At 38.8% G+C, this 18619-nt stretch overlaps 1 protein-coding gene across 3 annotated transcripts in view; it reads left to right on the forward strand.

Annotated features, from left to right (window-relative positions):
* Window positions 1–18619, forward strand: part of LOC146655538 (cGMP-dependent protein kinase 1) — a 100508-nt gene that overhangs the window by 54512 nt on the left and 27377 nt on the right. For all 3 annotated transcript variants that reach the window (XM_085427950.1, XM_085427951.1, XM_085427949.1), the window contains exons 4-5: window positions 11886–11991; window positions 17000–17063. In XM_085427950.1, the coding sequence (XP_085284076.1) occupies window positions 11886–11991; window positions 17000–17063 (170 nt within the window). The remainder of the gene's footprint in view (window positions 1–11885; window positions 11992–16999; window positions 17064–18619) is intronic.

The following is an 18619-nucleotide window of genomic DNA, read 5'->3' on the forward strand; positions in this document are numbered from 1 at the left end:
TGAAGCCCTCTGAATTTTGACGGACAGTGTGTTAATGGACGCCCGGAGTTTGTGGTTGTTTTTATGTGTGTTTTGATTATGGGCCCCTGCTGGTGTTGTTTTCCTGACTCTCTGTTGGAGCGCAGGTGTGAGCCCGGAGCTAGATGCTCTTCTTGGGTTCTAGATGGCTTAAAAGGTTAAAACGCCCAGAGAGGAAACCTCAGACAGCAGCATTTAGTCAGAAAGAAAACAGCTCTGCAGGTGTGACTTCAGACAGCTGCTTTTCTTGAACATTTTTATCCTAATAGTCTCCTGTGACATTATAGGCAGGCGGCGTCAGTGTTGCTTCCAGGGAATTTTGGCTGATTGAGGACAGCTTCTACTTGTTTTGCGTTATCAGGTCACATTTGCATCACTTCTCTTTATTATACAAAGAACTAATTTGATTTACCAAATTAGTTATTTGCTGCTGAAGTTGTATGACAGTGTAAGTTCTAAAAATGGCATTTTGAAAAGTTTCTTCAGATGGATTATCAGCACAGAAAATCACAGCACAGATCAGATTTATAAGCTGCTGCTTTTATTTCTCTGCACAAAACTTAGGGAAACCTAAAAGCTAATTGTTCTCAGAGCAAACCAAAGCATATGACTCATGCCCTTGCTTATGTTATGGTCTAAGTAGTTCTATGAGCATGTTGTCTATGGAAAATAAATTTTAAAAGAAAATAATAAATGCGGTCTACAAAATAAAAGCCGACCAGTGTGGAGCAAAAATTCTGCTTTTAAAGGTGATTTATGCAGAGAGGGAAAAACATTTTGGAAATGACAAAGTGAATGACCTAAATTTGAATATATGTATCTGCCCAGATTAAACACAACCATCAAAAAGAGAGGATGCATCTGTTGCCCCCGTGTGCTGCCAACCTGTGGAGTTAAGCTATATGGGTTCCCCCTGGGTGATGCATTATCCTCCCACAGTCCAAAGACTAACTGATGATTCTTAATTGGGTGTAGGTGTGTTTCTCTCTGTGTTAACCCTGTGATGGACTGCCAGCTTGTCTGGGATGTTCCCCACCTATCGCCCTCTGGGCTTACACGGGCTGTTTCCGCCCCATGATAGCAGTAAAAGAAAATGGATGGACAGTAAAAACATTATTAGGCATTTTTGAATTATTGAACCAAAGTTGAAGTTCTTTATCTATGCATGAAAATTAGTCTCTGGTTGGAAGATATTCAAAAATTTGTAGAAGAGGTAGAAGATGAGAATTAAATATTAAACTGAAAAGTATGTACCGTTTACATTTTTAAAAACAATTCATAGGTTATAATGACAAATGGAAGAAGGGTGAGCGGAGGTTTGTAGCAAATGTACTTGTCAATCATAGAGCCAAACAAATAATAATAGTAATAATAATAAAGGACATGAAGACTATACATTTCTTCACCCATAAGCTTAATTTGCTCATTAGATTTTATTCCATGTAAACAGGCATAGCCAACATGTCTTCTCCAGCAAGCTTCAATCAATTTATATTTTAAGGAATTTTATATCTTTTCTAATTAGGCAAATGATTATGTATGTTATGTAATGATTAACATTTAGTTGGAAATTTGGCTCATTTGGCCCAAATATATTTCATGTGAAAAGTGCTGCTAATAATCCATCCATACATACATCCATCCATTCTTTACTACTACAGATATCTATCTCTCTATAACAGAGCTTACTGGGTTTTTTTTTTTCAATGGCAGGTAAACAAGTGCATTTAAAGAGGGCGATTAATCAGAAATACAACAAAACAGTGTAAGAACTAAAGCTGCCCTGGCTGCTACTAGCATCGCAATAAACCTAACCAGAGGGATAATACATCTTATGAGTTTACCAGTATGTTTGAAATAGCAGCGCAAATGGAGTGTGCAAAGGACTGAGGGCAAGATAATTACACACACAGAGTTGTAGAGAGTAAAGCTGTCATTTAAATGTTTAGATGTTATAACAGTTAAAACAACGATAATTGTTTTTGTTTTTTTCAGATAGGCTGCCCAAACAGAGAAAGACATTTATAATCTTAAGGCAGCTCATTAGTTTGGCTAATGTTTGTATGATTATACTTTTCCCCCTATAATGAACAACTTCTTCAGAGATTTTACAGGACGTGAGCAGGACTCCTGCAGAGTAAAGACTCTGCTTATCAAAATAATTGCAGTTTCATCCAGAAAAAAAAGGAGGACGAATGGTTTCACAAATACACAAGGCAGACTGCGCACACACTTTCTGCCATTCAGGCAGTCTCTCACACACAAACACATACAAGTACTCATCACAACATTCAGTCAAAGAAGGAGGGGTGGGTTTTGAGAGGGGTGGGGGGATTATCACTTGGTATTTTTTTCGATTGATATTTTTGGGTGCAGGGAGTCGATGTTCCTGCCTCAGTGGGATGCAAAACATCAGGCTCGACTGACAGAAAGCCTTATGAATTCCTTGTTGTTGTCAGAGCTAATGTAATAATTTTTGTGTACATTCTAAAATTGTAACTCATTCAGTGGGAAATTATACTGTGTTGTAAAATGACTAAAATAGTTATTGTTATGTCTTTCTCTCAGGATATTTTGCTGCCTGGAAAAAAAAAAAGATATTCCATTGTGCAGTTCAGAGAACTAGCTATATAGAGAAAAGTGTCTGATACAACCTGGACAACTGCCTAAAAATAACTTGCTGATGAATAGCAAACACACTTCATTTCCTCCATTTGATTTTCTGCAGCGGGGCCAACTGAAATTTATCAGGTTATTCAAACTGATTTCCTCTGCGGCGAATAATTTATGGTTGATTGTCTGTAATGACGAAGGCAACAAACAATTAAAATTTATATCGCGAACGAACGAAAAAGCAATTTACACAGAAAAGGTTGTTTCCTTTTATCGGAGTTCAGAGTGAGGGAATGAAAATAAATATGTATGCAGTGACATCTGCAACTTATGTAACAGCACTTGTGTCATCATGAGAAATCTGTGTAGAAAAGAGGCGATGAAGTTATTTTAAAGAATGTGTATGAGACAGCAGACAGATCTTAAATTTGATGGGGTTTTTCATCTCTTATGTGAGATACTTCATTTTTGCATTTTCTGAAGGCACTGCTTCCTCCTCACTGCAGGCTTAAGGTTACTGCATGTTTGTTCGGCCTCCACCGTGCACACCTGCCACCAGTGATGTTTGTCAGCACAGCTCAAGCATATGACTCATATCATCACTTTCATCCCATAGTAAGCTCCTCTAAAATCCTCTCACTTTGTCTAGTATATGCAGGTAGCCCTTTAAGTAGTTCCAGCATCTCTGTGATGATCTGACTTCCATCCGTCAATCCATTGCCAGTCCATTGCAAGGCTTATACAGAGAGACAGACAACCATTCACATTCACTTTCACCAATTTACGGTGACCAGTTAAACTCACTTGCATGTCTGTGGACTGTGGTTCTGTAGTCAGAGAGAAAGTTTCTTCATTAACTTGTTAAATATTTAGAAAATTCAAAAGTCAACCATAAGGAAAGACACAAATTCAGGTATAGCTACTAGCAGTTATGTTCCAAAGCCTTCAGTGATCCCTGACCTTTTCCTTATTACAAACATTTATGCATTAATGGAAATATTATCTTGACAGCTTTGGAAGTTGTTCTGCCTTTGTTTCTGACGAGGAAGTAGTAACCTTTTCTCTCAACTTTTTATCTAGAGCTATCGCGTGGTTAAGGTTTATATTGGCCAATACTATGCTCTATTACCAAATACCCTCAAAATCAGTGAAACATTATAGCTGCTAGATGGGCAGAACAAAATGCCAAGTGCTCACAGAGCTCTTGGAACAAATATAGACTTCTTTTCCTCTGATTAATCTAAACATGGTTTGGAAATAGTAAGGAATGACAGTGTCATCCGTCATGACTGACTGTCCACATATACAGCACAGCCCATCTAGAAGCTGTAATACGTCTTTCAAAGAGTATGATGAGGTGATGAGATCACAGGCTTCCAGTTTAAGATGTCAAAGTTTTTAGTGTATGTACCAGAAGGTTTACTGCTTCGCTTCAGGCACAAATACCAGGAAGCCTGCAAAAAGAGAGACAACTTTAAAATGATATAACAGAATACTTAAAGTGAAGAAACGCCAGTCATTTTAATTTAAATGATAAACAAACGTGATCAGTTGTGCCTGAGGATTAAAGCTTGGAGGTGAGGTTTGTTATGAAGATGAAGTGGTAAATGTTTTCTCTGTAAAACAGAGAAAGATAAAGTCACGCTTTTAAGAATACTCCTCTTCAATATCATGACTCCCACATGTTTAGGTGCCAGACGTACTTTTTATCTTAATAAAAGACAGAGATAGCAGAAAATAAATGTATCGTTCTTTTAAAAAGAACAAAAAAAAAAAAAAAAGATTTGCTCTCCTCTGGTTTCTATACAGCATGGGGTGAGTGAACATTGTGGGTGGATGGCAGGTGGAATGAGCTCAATATTTCTCAAGCAGCTGCTGCTCCAAGTCTATAGACTCCCACATGACGCGACTATTGGCAGAATTGGCAGCTGGAGGTCGCCAAGCCAGTTAGTTTTCTGTGTTGAGATTCATTGAAAACACAGTGTCAGCCTGCAGTACAGACACACAGTACTCCTGCTTCTCCTGCACTGCTGTGTTCCTTTATGCCACTGTAGTGATAACTAGGATTTTAACCATAATTATGAGTAGAATTCCTCTAATATTTTCTTATTCCCTAGGCTCAGTGACATTGTCTGGCATAAATGACCTGTCCTGTTTTCTCACGCTCTAAAGAGCTCATCTAGATGTAATCAGACTCGGCTGATGTTATTAATGACTTGGGGGGGAAAGAGATTACACTCTTCCACCCTGAAGCCTTAACAGCATTACTCTCGTAAGACTTGTAGGAAGACATAAGCAGTAGACCTTACGTCATGTTGGGATTTTAACTGTGCCTGTGACTACGTGTGAGTCAGTGAAAAGAAAATCATTAATCTGCATGTTTGGGTATGCAAAGACAGGGAGTTAAGGAGAAAATGTCAATGACAGAAGCATTTTTAGAGTCATGGTGAAAACCAATTCGATTGCCCTCAAACCCAAACATTACCACAGCATTCCTGCGTGGAAATTCTTATGGTGGGTGCTCTCGCTAATTAGTTTAGAGACACCGCTTATTCTCTCAGAGCAGTATAACCCCAGGTTGATTATCTACAAGTGCTAAAATGACACATCGCAGGCGAGCACGCCCTAATATCCCACATGGAAGCAAAACCATATTATGATTATTATCTCCCAGGTTTTCCAACACAGTTTCTTTGCAGTGTGACAATAAATTGATTATAGGTATGGTAGCGATGTGAAACTGCAAGAAGGACAAGCAAACAAATCTGTGTCTGTGTATACATGAGCGTTGTGTCAAAATACACATCATCATCATCTGTCCTGATCTTAATATGGCTAGAAAGTGTAGATTATAAATGCAGATTTAACACAAAAAAGAAAGAAATAGAAAGACAGAAAGAGAAAGAAAGAAAGAAAGAAAGCTAATTTTAGCTCTTTTTCTGTCCAGTGCTGTTTACATGGCCCTTTACATTGAGCAGTGCTTTCTGCAGATATATTTCCTGTCACACTTCACTGCTTGAAACTCTGGTCTAATCTTTAAGTACCACTTTCTTATAGTCCTGAGGTGCTTTTGGACAGGAATGTGGATTTTCTGCAGTGCCAATAGCTAATGCTTTATACTTGATACTAAAACAATTCAAGACTACATTCACAGAAATGGAGAGTTCTGATTTTCCCAAACCCTAGACTGTCTGGCTATGGATTGGTCAGATTCATGACCAGATTTCTCATCATATGTTTATGTATAATTTAATGAGGCAAAAAAAAAAAAAAAGATTACCCAAACAAACACACATGGAGCATTTGCATAATGCCCCAGGCTGAAATTCAGTTACATTGAATTATGGCTATGCCAAGTGAATGAGTCTCTCCGCTGCTTATGTGCTTTCTCTTCTATCTTACTGGCGGTATCCATACATGTGTTGTTTCTCAGAGTTTTCAAGCACAGATCCACCTTTTTGGGATTATGCATGCCAGAGGAGGTAGTTAGCCAGTTTTGCAAATCTTCACAATCAAAACTGTTCATCTGTTATCACAAATAATTGAAGGGTGTGGGATTACAATCACTCCATCAAAGAACAGGAAGGAAAGGAGGAGCATGATCGGATGATAACGTCCTCAGCTGTGGGCCAGGAGGGGCGTAAATGGTCATCCTTTATTCTGAGGTCGGATTGCATTCAGCTTAGAAGAGCTTTGAAGGGCAAAGGGAGTGTTAAGGTTCAAAGTTGAGGAAGGAGAGTACACACCACCCATGGTCCAGAAGGTCTTTGGTCAAACAATGATTTTAATGAACACACGTGTGGGAAGACACTCTATACGCAGACAGCCAGTAGTCCTCGACTTAATCAAAGCATGAACAGATATTTTATAGCATCAGGGTTTGTTTACTGACGCCCCTTCATGCGTCACCGGTACATTTTATACATAGATCAGATCAACATCATCATGACTTTTCACCCAGAAAATCATCTTCTATTTTCATGGCTTGGTACTTTCCGTTCTTATCTTAAAATGAATTGTTCCTCTTTCTTGCCGAGACAACAAGGACGGTTCCTCTAAATAAATTTAACTAATGTGTGTGTATGTGTTGACCTCACATGCTCTTTGTGTCACCTCTTCACCTACTGTCTGTGTCTCGTCCTCAAATGCTCCTCAAAATAACCTGCACTTAGACTCTGCTTTCGGTTTCAGTTCTGCAAAAGGCACACTCTGCAAACCTGCAACTTCCTGTCAGCCTGCAACTTAGTCTTTCTGAAAGACACACACTGTTCAACCCCTGAATGCAATATAAACTCCAGATTATATTATTAATGCAATGGTAATAATGACAATTATTTAACAATAGCAGTAAAATAATTTCCCTGCTCCACAGGAGATATGTGTTCAGCAATATTCAACAGTATGTTATACTGAGGTTAGCAGTTTAGTTTAATAATAAAAAATATAGAATCTAAAATCTTTTAATTCAAAAAATTATCAATACATACAAAAGCCAGCTACTGTATAATTTTAGATACAGTGCAACACAAATCAGCTGTATATTACATATATGTGATCTGCACCAGCAAATATGTCTTTTTCCCCCCCTGTGTAAACCCACACACTGGCAGATTGCAGGTTTGTGCATGTTGAGAGGCCACTTCCACAGTGTTGACAGGACTCAGTTTTTCACAAAAGCAGAAATTTTACCACACTTGATCCCCACATCCGCATATCCTGGAAACTGTGCCTCCACTGTCTGCATGACAGCATGTGTGCTCTGGGTGTCAATTGACACACATGAAATAGTCCACAAACACCGCCTTTGTGGTGTATTGAAGACAATGTTTTCAGTGCTTTTTTTTTGGATGCTTAGACACCATATTTTAAACTTCTCAGAACTATATCCACTGCAAACTAGAAGAGAACAGACGGGGATTTCACAGATGTTGATATAATCCAAGACTATGATCACAATAAGTGGGCCAGATGACATAACAGCAATGCATTGACTGTAGCAACAGGCTTTTATGATGTACAGTCTAAATTTACCTATAGGCAGTCATTTTTGTCAGGTCAGAGAACTGAATTGAATTCAGCTGTCCACCTCTTGAATAAACACTGCTGAAGCCATGGTGAGCTGCGGCTAAACTCCTCTAAACAATTCCCAGATATCATCCTTGCATGTCTCCAGTACAGCCTGGGGAGCTTTGTGCATCCAGAAAGCGGTGAAGCTAATGGTCGACCACCCATGAGCATTAAGACATTCATCTTCACCCTGAGTACAGGATAACTAGCTCCCTCAGTCTCACCGCAATTTAGCCAAGCCTTCAAATAATAAGTTTACCTACTGCAGTCTGCTGCGGGCCTCTTACATATCTTATTTCCCAGTGCCCTATACTCCCACTTACTGCAAAACCACTCTATTGCACAGTGGGCAATGATTTCAGACTTCCCACTCTTGCTGCTGCTTATGGGTCAGATTAGAAGGCTATTCTAATAATTTCTCTTTTGACCTATTTCCATATGCCAGATTTGACCCGTTTGCGGTCTGCTTTGGAGGCATTTGTCCCCACCTCATGAGCACATTACCATCTGGATAAGACACAGTTTCTTCCAAATATGGTTAAAATGTTATATAGTGACACCTTTCTTCTTACAAGAAGAATCGCAGTGCTGTGAAAAAATTCTGTTTATATTTTGCCATCAAGGATTAAATCCACGATGCCAAAAGTTTATCAAAGTGTACGTGTTTATGTGAGTGTGTTTGCATCTATGTGAACAGTACTGCATTTGTGTATGTGTATTAATAAATAGACATACCTGTGTGTTTCTTTGAGTATATACATCTTAGGTTTAATCTGTTCTTGCACAGTATGGTTACATAATTATAGACATGTGTTTCTATATATATTTTTTTATTTCACGCTGTGTGTTTAGGAGGGTTCTACTTGTAGAAACAGTTTCTAAGTCTCGAAGTAAAAAAGTGTCAGGCTCTGTAATGAGGGCACCTCTCCTGTGGTTTGGCCCGATTTTAAATGGCTGCTAAACTCCTGGTTTGCAGATTGGTGGTGAATGTGAGAGTTTATACATTTGTGTATATATGGTAAATAATAAATGGACAGATACTTACATATTGACTTGCCTCTCTAGCAGAGCAGTCAAATCACTTTCCATTACACAACTTGGTCGCCCGTTGGCACACAAATGAAGACAGGCTTTTTCCTTTGAGAGCTTTGTGTAACATTCACACTCTGATCTGATGGATGGATCAGGGACGACCTGGGGTTCAGCATCTTGCCGAAGGACATTTTGAAATGCAGACTGGATGGGCCAGGGATCAAACTAGTGACCTCTCAATTGGTGTCTAATGTTAATGAGAGAAATTAAGGTGTGAGGAGCAGTCAACTCTCTCTCTCTCTCTCTCTCTCTCTCACACACACACGCACACACACACACACAATCGTGTTTTAATTTCTTAGTAGAGACATCTAATCGACATAATGCTTTCCCAAGCTGCTTCCCCTCAAAAATAAAAATGAATGCCTGATGCTAACCCTTGGCCTAACCCTAACCATAACCTAATTGTAAGTCTGACACTAAAACCCCACTGTGAGTCCCACAAATGCCTTCAAACTCATGGGGAGAGGCATTTTGTCCCCATAACGCTGTTGGTCCCCACAAGTACACACACACACACACACACACACACACACACACACACACACACACACACACACACACACACACACACACACACACACAAAGAGATGCCCTAACTAAAGTAACATTATTGATTATTACCCAAATTATTTTTCATCTTTCCCTAATGGTTAATCCACCAGTGAGCTCTTTAATTGAAATTATATTTTTGATGCAAAAACATCGTCATTGTTGCTATTCATTAAAAAAAGCAGAAAAAACAGTTAATACATTATTATTTTTTGATTAATATGTAAATTGACAGTGATTTTCTTCCATTCTTGAACAGACAAATTAATTTTAGTTAAAGGTTATGCTTTATTAATTTCTAATTTGTTAGAGAAGTCCAGTATGCTAGCTCGAATGTGGGTATAAAAATCTGAATTTGGGTCAGTAAATTCATAAACTTACATGTTTTTATCACTTACAGTTCAACAGCAGTGCAAAGATTGATGTTGTATTGCTGCAAGTGCCTTTGTACTGAAGTCACTTTTTTTCATCATCCTAATAATCATTCTCAGCAGTTCTTGCCTAACTTGTGATGTGTACCCTAGCAATTTTCCTCATATAAAAACACTAAAATCTATAAAATATTCCCCTAAAAAAGCACACTGTTTTGTTGACACAAAACGTTAGTTTCCTGTGTGTGTGTGTCTGTGTGACTGTGTGTGTGAGTGAATGCATATCACATTTATTAAGTGTCACACATACACTGTACGTGTTAAACTACTCCTGCAGTGACACGTTGAATCCTTATTAGCTGCAGACGCGCTGTTCTGCAGCTAAGCCTGCACACTGACTTCTCTGTTAGTGCCAGTAAGTGAAAAGTATTTTGTCTCTAATCAATAAACACAACACCGTTATTAACAAAACTTGATCTTATATCTTTAAATCTCTGCACAGAAGGGTCACACTGCATTTTCAGGCACACACATACACACTGATAAAATACTAAGCCGATTGTTATCTGATGTATTCTTTTCTAATGTTACCACATGTCCCTGTGGCCGGAGGGCTCCCTGGAGATTTACACTATTTCTGGATGGGCCAGATTGTGGATTTCTTTCTCTGTAGTGCTCATAATCAATTGCACGGCTGCACAATTGAAGCACTGAAGTCTTTTCTTGCAGAAGATAATGATACTTGCAATCATGAGAAACCAGTTGTGAAATAATTATCAGGAACTGCTATTTACAAAATGAAGTATTGAATCCTGAGAGTGACTGCACAATGTGGCCAAGCTAGATGAAATCTGTGTTTTTTGGGGGTTTTTTTTTTTAGTTTTTGTTATTAATTTTCTGGCCCAACAATTCATTTCTTCTGTGAAACGGGTCTGAATGGTAAAATATAATGACATTCATTGGGTTAGAGGTCCATTGCTGTGATGAAATCCCTCATGGCCTGGTTTTCAACAGAGACTCCTCTTCATGACAGGGATCTGTTGAAGTAAAACATATTCAGATCAAAAGTGTCTACAAAGGACTTCAGAGAAAGAAGCGTTGAAGCTCAAAGCACTGAAAATGTCAATGACAGGAATGGTGAAAGACCCAGGCCTCAATCAATCAACGGCCAGGAATAAACATGGAAAAAGTGGAGAAAAATTCAATTTGATGCTACTTTTGCTTTTTGAAGGTCTAGATATTCTGCAAAAGTTCTGTCAGGTTGCATGTATTATTCAAAAAAGTGTCAAAAAGCATTGCATTGTACTGCATTTGTGCCATCTCTTACACACATCAGAGTACCCATGGAAAGATAAAACAGCTGAAACCACTGCCATCCAAAGACAAATCATCTTAGCTCACCTTATCCTAGTCTCAGAAGAGCTGGATTCTCTGTGGAACAGAGCTCTGTGGTCAAATGAAGCATATTTCTAAAGTTTTTAAGAAAAAACTGCATGCCAACATGTCACCTTCACTCCATGCATTGAAGCCTCAGGGCTTGCGCATATTGCAATCATTTCGGAAACAATTAATTGAGTCTAAACTGTTTCGGTAGGAAGGGTATTGGGATAGCTGCTTGTAATTTCAAAGTTGTAACTTTTGTTTTACAGTTTGATAATTGCCCTTAACACAAAGAGCAATCAGTAACTCTTAAAGTAAAAAAAAAAAAAAAAAAAAAAGGGCATTCACATTCCTGACCTTAAACCAATTAAATTCCTGCAGCATGACCTCAAGCAAGCCATGCATGTGAGGCATTCCAAAAATACCAATTAACTCCAAATTGCTGAGTAAAGAGTAATTGTGCAGAATAGCTGCCATTTGCTGTTTCTAGATTAGAGGTTAGATAAAACATTTGGATGAAGATTATTTCCACTAAGGTAACTAAGCTTAACAACCGATAAATTGCTATAGCTAGTTAAAATTTACCAACACATACCTCAACACACCTACATTTCCTTCCTCATTTCAAGTGAATACAACATTTGTGATAATCATGTTGCACGCACAGAGCATGAAGCTTTTGAAGGCCTTGCATTATGTGTGCTGTTTTATTATTCTAATTGCTGGAGGATGAAAACTGTCTGCCACGACATTGCTAATGTTCATTTTAATCATGTGTGTTCTTCTTTCCAGCTCTAACAAATGTGAAATTGTGGGCCATTGACCGACAATGTTTTCAGACGATCATGATGAGGACGGGTTTAATCAAGCACACAGAGTATATGGAGTTTCTGAAAAGGTAAGGAAGCAAGGCAAATTTTCCAGCAGCGGCAGAAGAGTGGAACAGGTCTTTGATCTGCAAAGCAATGAATGAATTACCAAAATGAATTCAGGAAAATGTGTGTGAGCTGTTTCGCAGATGATCCCTTACTCCTCCATTTTGCCAATAATTATATAACTCAGCAATTATTTCTAGTGCAGCATAGGGAATGTCATTCAACATACTAGAAAAATATCTTGTAACTGTATCACCATCATCGTTTTCAGTACTTATCTGTATCAGAGGGCCCTGACCAATAATCACTTCTCTATTGCCAAACCTATTAACACTTAAAAGACCTGCGCATGCTTTTTCGGGGTCCTGCATGAGGTATAGGATAAAAGGAAGAGGCATCAAAAGACAGCCAATGATCAAAATGCATGAGATGCAATTGCCTTTTAAATATCTCTCACTCTCTCTGCATTCAGCTTCTTTTTTACTGTCATCCACTTTGAGCTTCATCAACCCAGTTATTAAAATTATATCATACCTTCACTCTGCTGCGTGCACCCCACACTATTTTTTGTTTTTTTATCATGACTTTTTTGGCAGAGTTGGTATTTGATCTGTGTCCTCTCATCCATTCACTCTGCCACAATTTTGTATAAATCTTCCAAATCACGAAGGCACATGTTCTCTCTAAAAGACTTTTCTCCCGAGGAAACCTTGTGAATCACTGTGATCATGATCAGGTTCTGTCAGTCCTGAGAGAGATGCAGTACGAGCTATTTTAAGTATTGGGCACAGTGCACAGGAAGGAAGCTTTTTACAAGGTATTTCTAACAAGTGCAAAGCAAGTTGTATGTCAGTATGTTCCAAAACAATCAATTCTGCTATTGTAGAATTTACTCAACTATGACTGTGCAACTTCACAGTGTACAGTAATGGAAGTATAGTTACTTTAAATATAATCTTTAGCTAAGGCTCAATGTTTTGGATAAAAACAAACAAATTTTTTTTTTTTTAAAAAAAGGTAGAAAATGTTGTCTTTAACAAATTTAATTAGATGCAAATTTTGCAACATAGACACAATGCTGGTATACATTCAGGTTATTTAAAGCATATTTTCCTCAGTGAATAATTATTTGAAGAAATCTTTTTTTTAATTTTAATTTAAAATGTAATTTTTGAACAGGAAGTCTCTTTGATAGTTTCAGTTAAACCAAAAACATTTTGCAGCTTAACTGTAACGACTGCTTTTTTTCCCTGCTTAAAATAGGACAGTCAGTATCCCTGCAGTCACAAAGATATTGCAAGTCAGCAAAGCTTTTGAAGAGCATGACTTTTTTTCTTTTTTTAAGGACAGTCTCCCGCTGGTCACTCAGAATAAATTCATTTCTTATCTGGAGTGCAGTTTCATGATAAAGCCAGACTTTAAGACAAACACAACCAAGAATCTATTTTAACCACATATGGAGCCCTATTAATATTTCATCTAAGATGTAATCTATTTTAGTGATATCGTTTACTAATAAAGACCGCAAACATCTGCAGTCCCTCTGCTGAGTATATTAGCACACACTGTTCAGTATAACAGCTCTTGCCTGTCAGGAGGACTTATGTAACAGTCCAACTGATAGACTAAGTAAATATTTAATAGGTGTACGTACTGGTTGTTTTGGGATCCCTTGGTGTGTTTGGTTTGTAAAGGGATACCTGGGGGGAGAAATCTGAGATTTATAACAGTGTTTGCAAACTCACAGCACACAGATAATTATGTTCCTGTTTAATTTCCTAGAAACAGATCTAATGAAAGTAATAAACACATATTGGTCACCGTGAGTTTTGTGCCCACCCGTTTAACTGCTGTGAAATTATAGAATTATTCTGACAAACAGAGAAGAAGAAAAACGGGCAAAGAAAGCCCCACGTTGTGCACGGGGGAATTGAGCGCGCTTGTGAAGATTGTTTTATTATTTTTTCTTTACATGTACAGACAGGTGACAAATGAAAGGAAAAACAAAATGATATGTTTAAGTAAGATGATGAGCCAAAAGCTTAAATCTGCATTGATAATGATTCTGAACAACTCTGAATCTCTGGTACTTTACTGAAGGGATGAGCTGCATTTTTTCAGAAGATAATTCCTTTTGATGTTTTAATAATAATGCTATAGAGAGCATTGTCTAACATATTAGTCTCTGTGGATAGTCTGGTAACTATGAAGTGCATAGTACATTAATTATTTTTATTCCCATCAAACCATTTAGTGTTTTTGTATTTCTCAACCTAAGTGAGTTTGCCCTTTAATTCGTTACCTGCCTGTGTTTTAAGTTTCTTATTGAGTCGCTCCAGGAAAAGTAATTTCAAAGCTTAGCTTTTTTGAAAAACTCGCCCAGCTTTAGAAAATGCACATTTCTATGAACTGATGTATTGTGGGCTTTTATTGAGATCTCTGTCCCCTTTCACTTCAGATAAAAGTCCAGCTATCAGGAAAACAGTACCTATTTGTAGGTGTTTACAGGATTCTAATAGAAAATTGTTTAAAATGGTATGCTTTATAACTGCACAGTCCCTAAAGCATGGCAGATCCACGCTTCCCCACAGGCCTTGTGTAATTACTCAGCTGTAACATAATTAAGCTGTTGAATCAGAAATTTACTGCGACAGACGCCTTTTGTTTGTGTCAACAGCTTCTCAGCTCGGGGGATTGAAACTCTCTCTGTTGCATGTACAGTAAGTGTCATGTGTTCATTGCTGAGCTGGTTAACTAGTGCCTTTGTCGGGGAAGCAGTAACACAAGGATCAGCACAGTGGCCGTGACAAGATGGTTTAGATTACTGTAATAAAGCATGGAAAATTAAGGGGGAGGGGAGATGGAGAAACAGAGAGGCAGAGCGAGAGAGTGAGACGATACGGGGAGATAAGCCCTTTGTTCACCAACGCGGGGTTATTTTCTCTCCTCCTTGATAAACATTAGGCTAGTTTTATTTAGCAGGGTTGATAGCAGGCAGCATTCATTCAGGCTGCCAGGAAGTAATGGAACAAACACTACGGGCTCATACTGGCGTATTCAACCGTAGGATGTGATGCCCAGCTGTGTAACTACTCATGCTGCCCATTTATGCTGGAAAATAGTACTAAAATACAGGCCATACAATAGAAAAATACAGATTTTGAGTGTTCCTGCTGCCTATATCTGAATTTGTTTGTTGGTTCTCAGATCAAAGTCATGCTGTGATTGAACAAAGTATGTCTAAAAATAGGATGAAAAAAAATAATGATACCACACAGGAAGCAATAAAAAGCAAAAACTTGACAGTCACATGATAGCATTTAGCCAATAGAATAAAACATTAAAAAATATGCTGACAACTAACAATTTTAGAGCCTTTATTTGAGTGCATGTTTTGTGTTGGACCAATGCAGCTGTTTTATGTTCTGCTTAAAGTGGTGGAAAAACTAGCAGAAATAAAAGCAATTCTTTCCAGGAAAACTAACATCTAGTTGATGGCTTGTATAACAAGATGGATTTTTGTTTTTGTTTTTCTAGGTTAAACCGAATCATGCCATGAGAATGAAGACATTTTGATGCTTAGTTGAAAGAGAGTGTCTCTGAGCTCTTTGGTTGCTTATGTGTATCCTATCCAAAGGGCACCTCAAACAAAAACAGTCTGAATCCTGGAAGTACTCCTACTCAAATCCTCTATTTCTGGTGAACTTTTGTTGATATCCACTGTTGAAACAATATGACATATTTGGAGAACAAACATTTGACAAGGAGCCTACAGATAAAATGAAATACTTAACACTAATAGAACATTTAGCTTTGGCAACAAGTCATATTTATAATTTGTAATACTGTGGCCAAGGAAGTACACCCTTGGCCTAAGAAGTATTACAATAGTTTCTTCTTAAACAGAAATAACTCATTTAAGTAGGCGTTTTTTTGTGTGCATGCACCAGAATCAAGACACCCACAATTGATCTTTCACTGAGGCTCTCCATAACTCACCTTTTCTTTGGTGAATATGCTAGCGTGCTTAGGATAAGCATCCTCTTGAAAAGGGCAGTTTCAGCTTCAACTTTTGGACAGATGGCCTAGCACATTATCTTAAAGCACTCTTTCATTTGATGCAAAACTGAATCAGTGAATCAATCCCTGGAGCAGCAAAGCAAATCATAACAATTTCAACACTGTGCTTGAAAGATGATAGACAGCTTTTCTCTGTGAACATTCTAGGGCTGCATGACACGTATCCACTGTACCCAAACACCTGCACTCTTTTTCAATCCCCTTACAGCATATGAATGTGTCACCTTCATGTCTGAATGAGCACCCTGGCCACTTTTCTGTAAAAGTCAGGAGAGCAGTTCAACTTTTTCACACTTTGTGTCCCTTTCAGCATGTCTGAACAGCACATAATCACCTTAAATGATGAATATGAGTTGCACAGCTCACTAAAAACGTCATTGTTCAAATTCTTTGTAGCTTGTGATAAAAGTAAGAGATTTTCAAGGCCCCAAGTGCAAGTTGTCTTTTGTACATTTAGCAAATATTGCCCTTATAGGAGATCCCAGGTGCTCTTCCTGACTGTGTAGGTATGTCTGAATGAGCCCGAATAAACCTTTCAGGAACATTAAGTTAAAGTGACTTTTCTCTCTAATGTTATTTATGTTAATGCAAATTTATGCAGACTCATTGTGATTGTAGGCACATGCAACCAACAAACCTGTCAAATGTTTCATGAAATTTTTGAGTTCTTGCTTTTTTAAAAGACATGTAAAATATGAAAATGACAACTTTATGTTTCAGGGGGTTTTTTTTCAAAGAGGATCAAGATTTTTCAAATTTATTATTTATTTTTGCTCACAGCTTCCAAAAGGATATGCTTTCTTCCCTCAGCTTTATACTAAGCCTCCAGCTACACTGCTTCCTACAACTTTTTTTTTTATCTAGAAAAAAACAGAGGGCTAATTAGTAATATTCACTATGCGTGAAGCTGTGTATTCTCTCATATAAAAGCCCTTCTTTTTTCTTCTGCAGCGTCCCCTCATTCCACGGCCTACAGGAAGATATTCTGAGCAAGCTCGCTGATGTCCTTGAGGAGGTAAGTACCTTGTTGTGTGTGACATCTGCAGCCTACTTCTGACATGTCAAATGATTTTCATACATTCAGACTCTCCTATTGTGGTGAGAGGGGGGGAGGTGAAAATGATTCTAGAGGATGTGCACAATAGAGATTATTTTGGGTGCTAGGTGGGACAACCTGTACACAGCTGGGACTTCAGAGTACTGCTGCTCTTTGGTACCTGCTCGGTGTGAGATGACTATCTAAATTTTTCACTTACTAGGGGAGGAATTTCTGGAAATCAGTCCAGTAGAAACCATTTCAGTCTTCTCACATGAAGACATATATATATATGAGAAGGATAGGAGGATCCAAGGATCGTTGAGTGCGAGAGGAGCTGACCTGAAGGATAGGATCATGGCCAAGCTTGAAACCTGGATCCCCCATAGCCGGTTACCAAGACTACGTGAAGTACCCTCAGAAGGTCTGCTAGATGATGTTAATGCAGCACTTCGGACGATACCTACAGCTACCATTACCGAGACTAACAAGTTGATCTACAATACGGCAGCAATGATCAGTGAGATGCTTGGCTACAAGTTGAACAGCCACAAGGGGCAGTACCCTCCATGGAGAGGGAGGCTAGAGGCTAAGATCAAGGTAGCACAGAGGGAGGTTCGCCAACTATTGGAGTTGCAGAAAGGTGCGATGAAGAAGGTGTGTAAGAAGTACAGGAAACTGTCCATACCTGAGGCCTTGGAAACTGCCAAGCAACGACTCATAGTCTTTGCCAGCCGCTTAAAGAGGTACAACAGACAGATAGAAGGCAGGAGAATAAACCAGCTGTTCCCACAGAACCAGCCGAGGTGTACTCTCAGTGGCAGGGGAACAATATGAGAACAGCACCACCAAGGCGGGAGACGGAACAATACTGGAACAGCATTTGGGAGAAGGATGCAACACATAACGGCAATGCTCAGTGGCTAGTGGATCTGAGGGCAGACCACAGCAACCTCCCTGAACAGGGTCCAGTAACCATCACAGTGGCAGATATCCAAGAAAGGGTCTCCAATATGAAGAGTTGGACATCACCAGGCCCCGACATGGTTCATGCCTACTGGCTGAAGAAGCTGACTGCACTCCACGAGCGTCTGGCAGCACAAATGAAACAGCTGCTAGTTGACGAGAGACACCCAGAATGGCTAACCGAAGGTCGGACGGTCCTGATCCCCAAGGACCCCAAGAAGGGACCGGTCCCCTCCAACTACCGACCAATAACCTGCCTCAGCACCACGTGGAAGCTCCTGTCAGGCATCATAGCGGCTAAGATGAACAGGCACATGGGTCAATACATGAGTGGGGCACAGAAAGGGATGGGCAAGAATTTTTTGGAGTTTTTAGTAGAGTTTTTAGTTGGGTAGCATCCAAAAGCTGACAATTATACATTTGTTTATGAAGTCTAGAAATTAGTTCCAATCAACATGACAAGCAATCATCCATGTAGCGCTGCACACAGACTAATTTTTGTTTAAACCCGTGTTTAATTGCTGTCAAACACTGAACTACTTTTAATATCAGTGTCAATTTATTGTTTC

This window comes from Rhamphochromis longiceps, linkage group LG13 (assembly GCF_057381845.1).
Source record: "Rhamphochromis longiceps isolate RC_006_pf linkage group LG13, R_longiceps_female_GT1.1, whole genome shotgun sequence".
Taxonomy (NCBI): Eukaryota; Metazoa; Chordata; class Actinopteri; order Cichliformes; family Cichlidae; genus Rhamphochromis; species Rhamphochromis longiceps.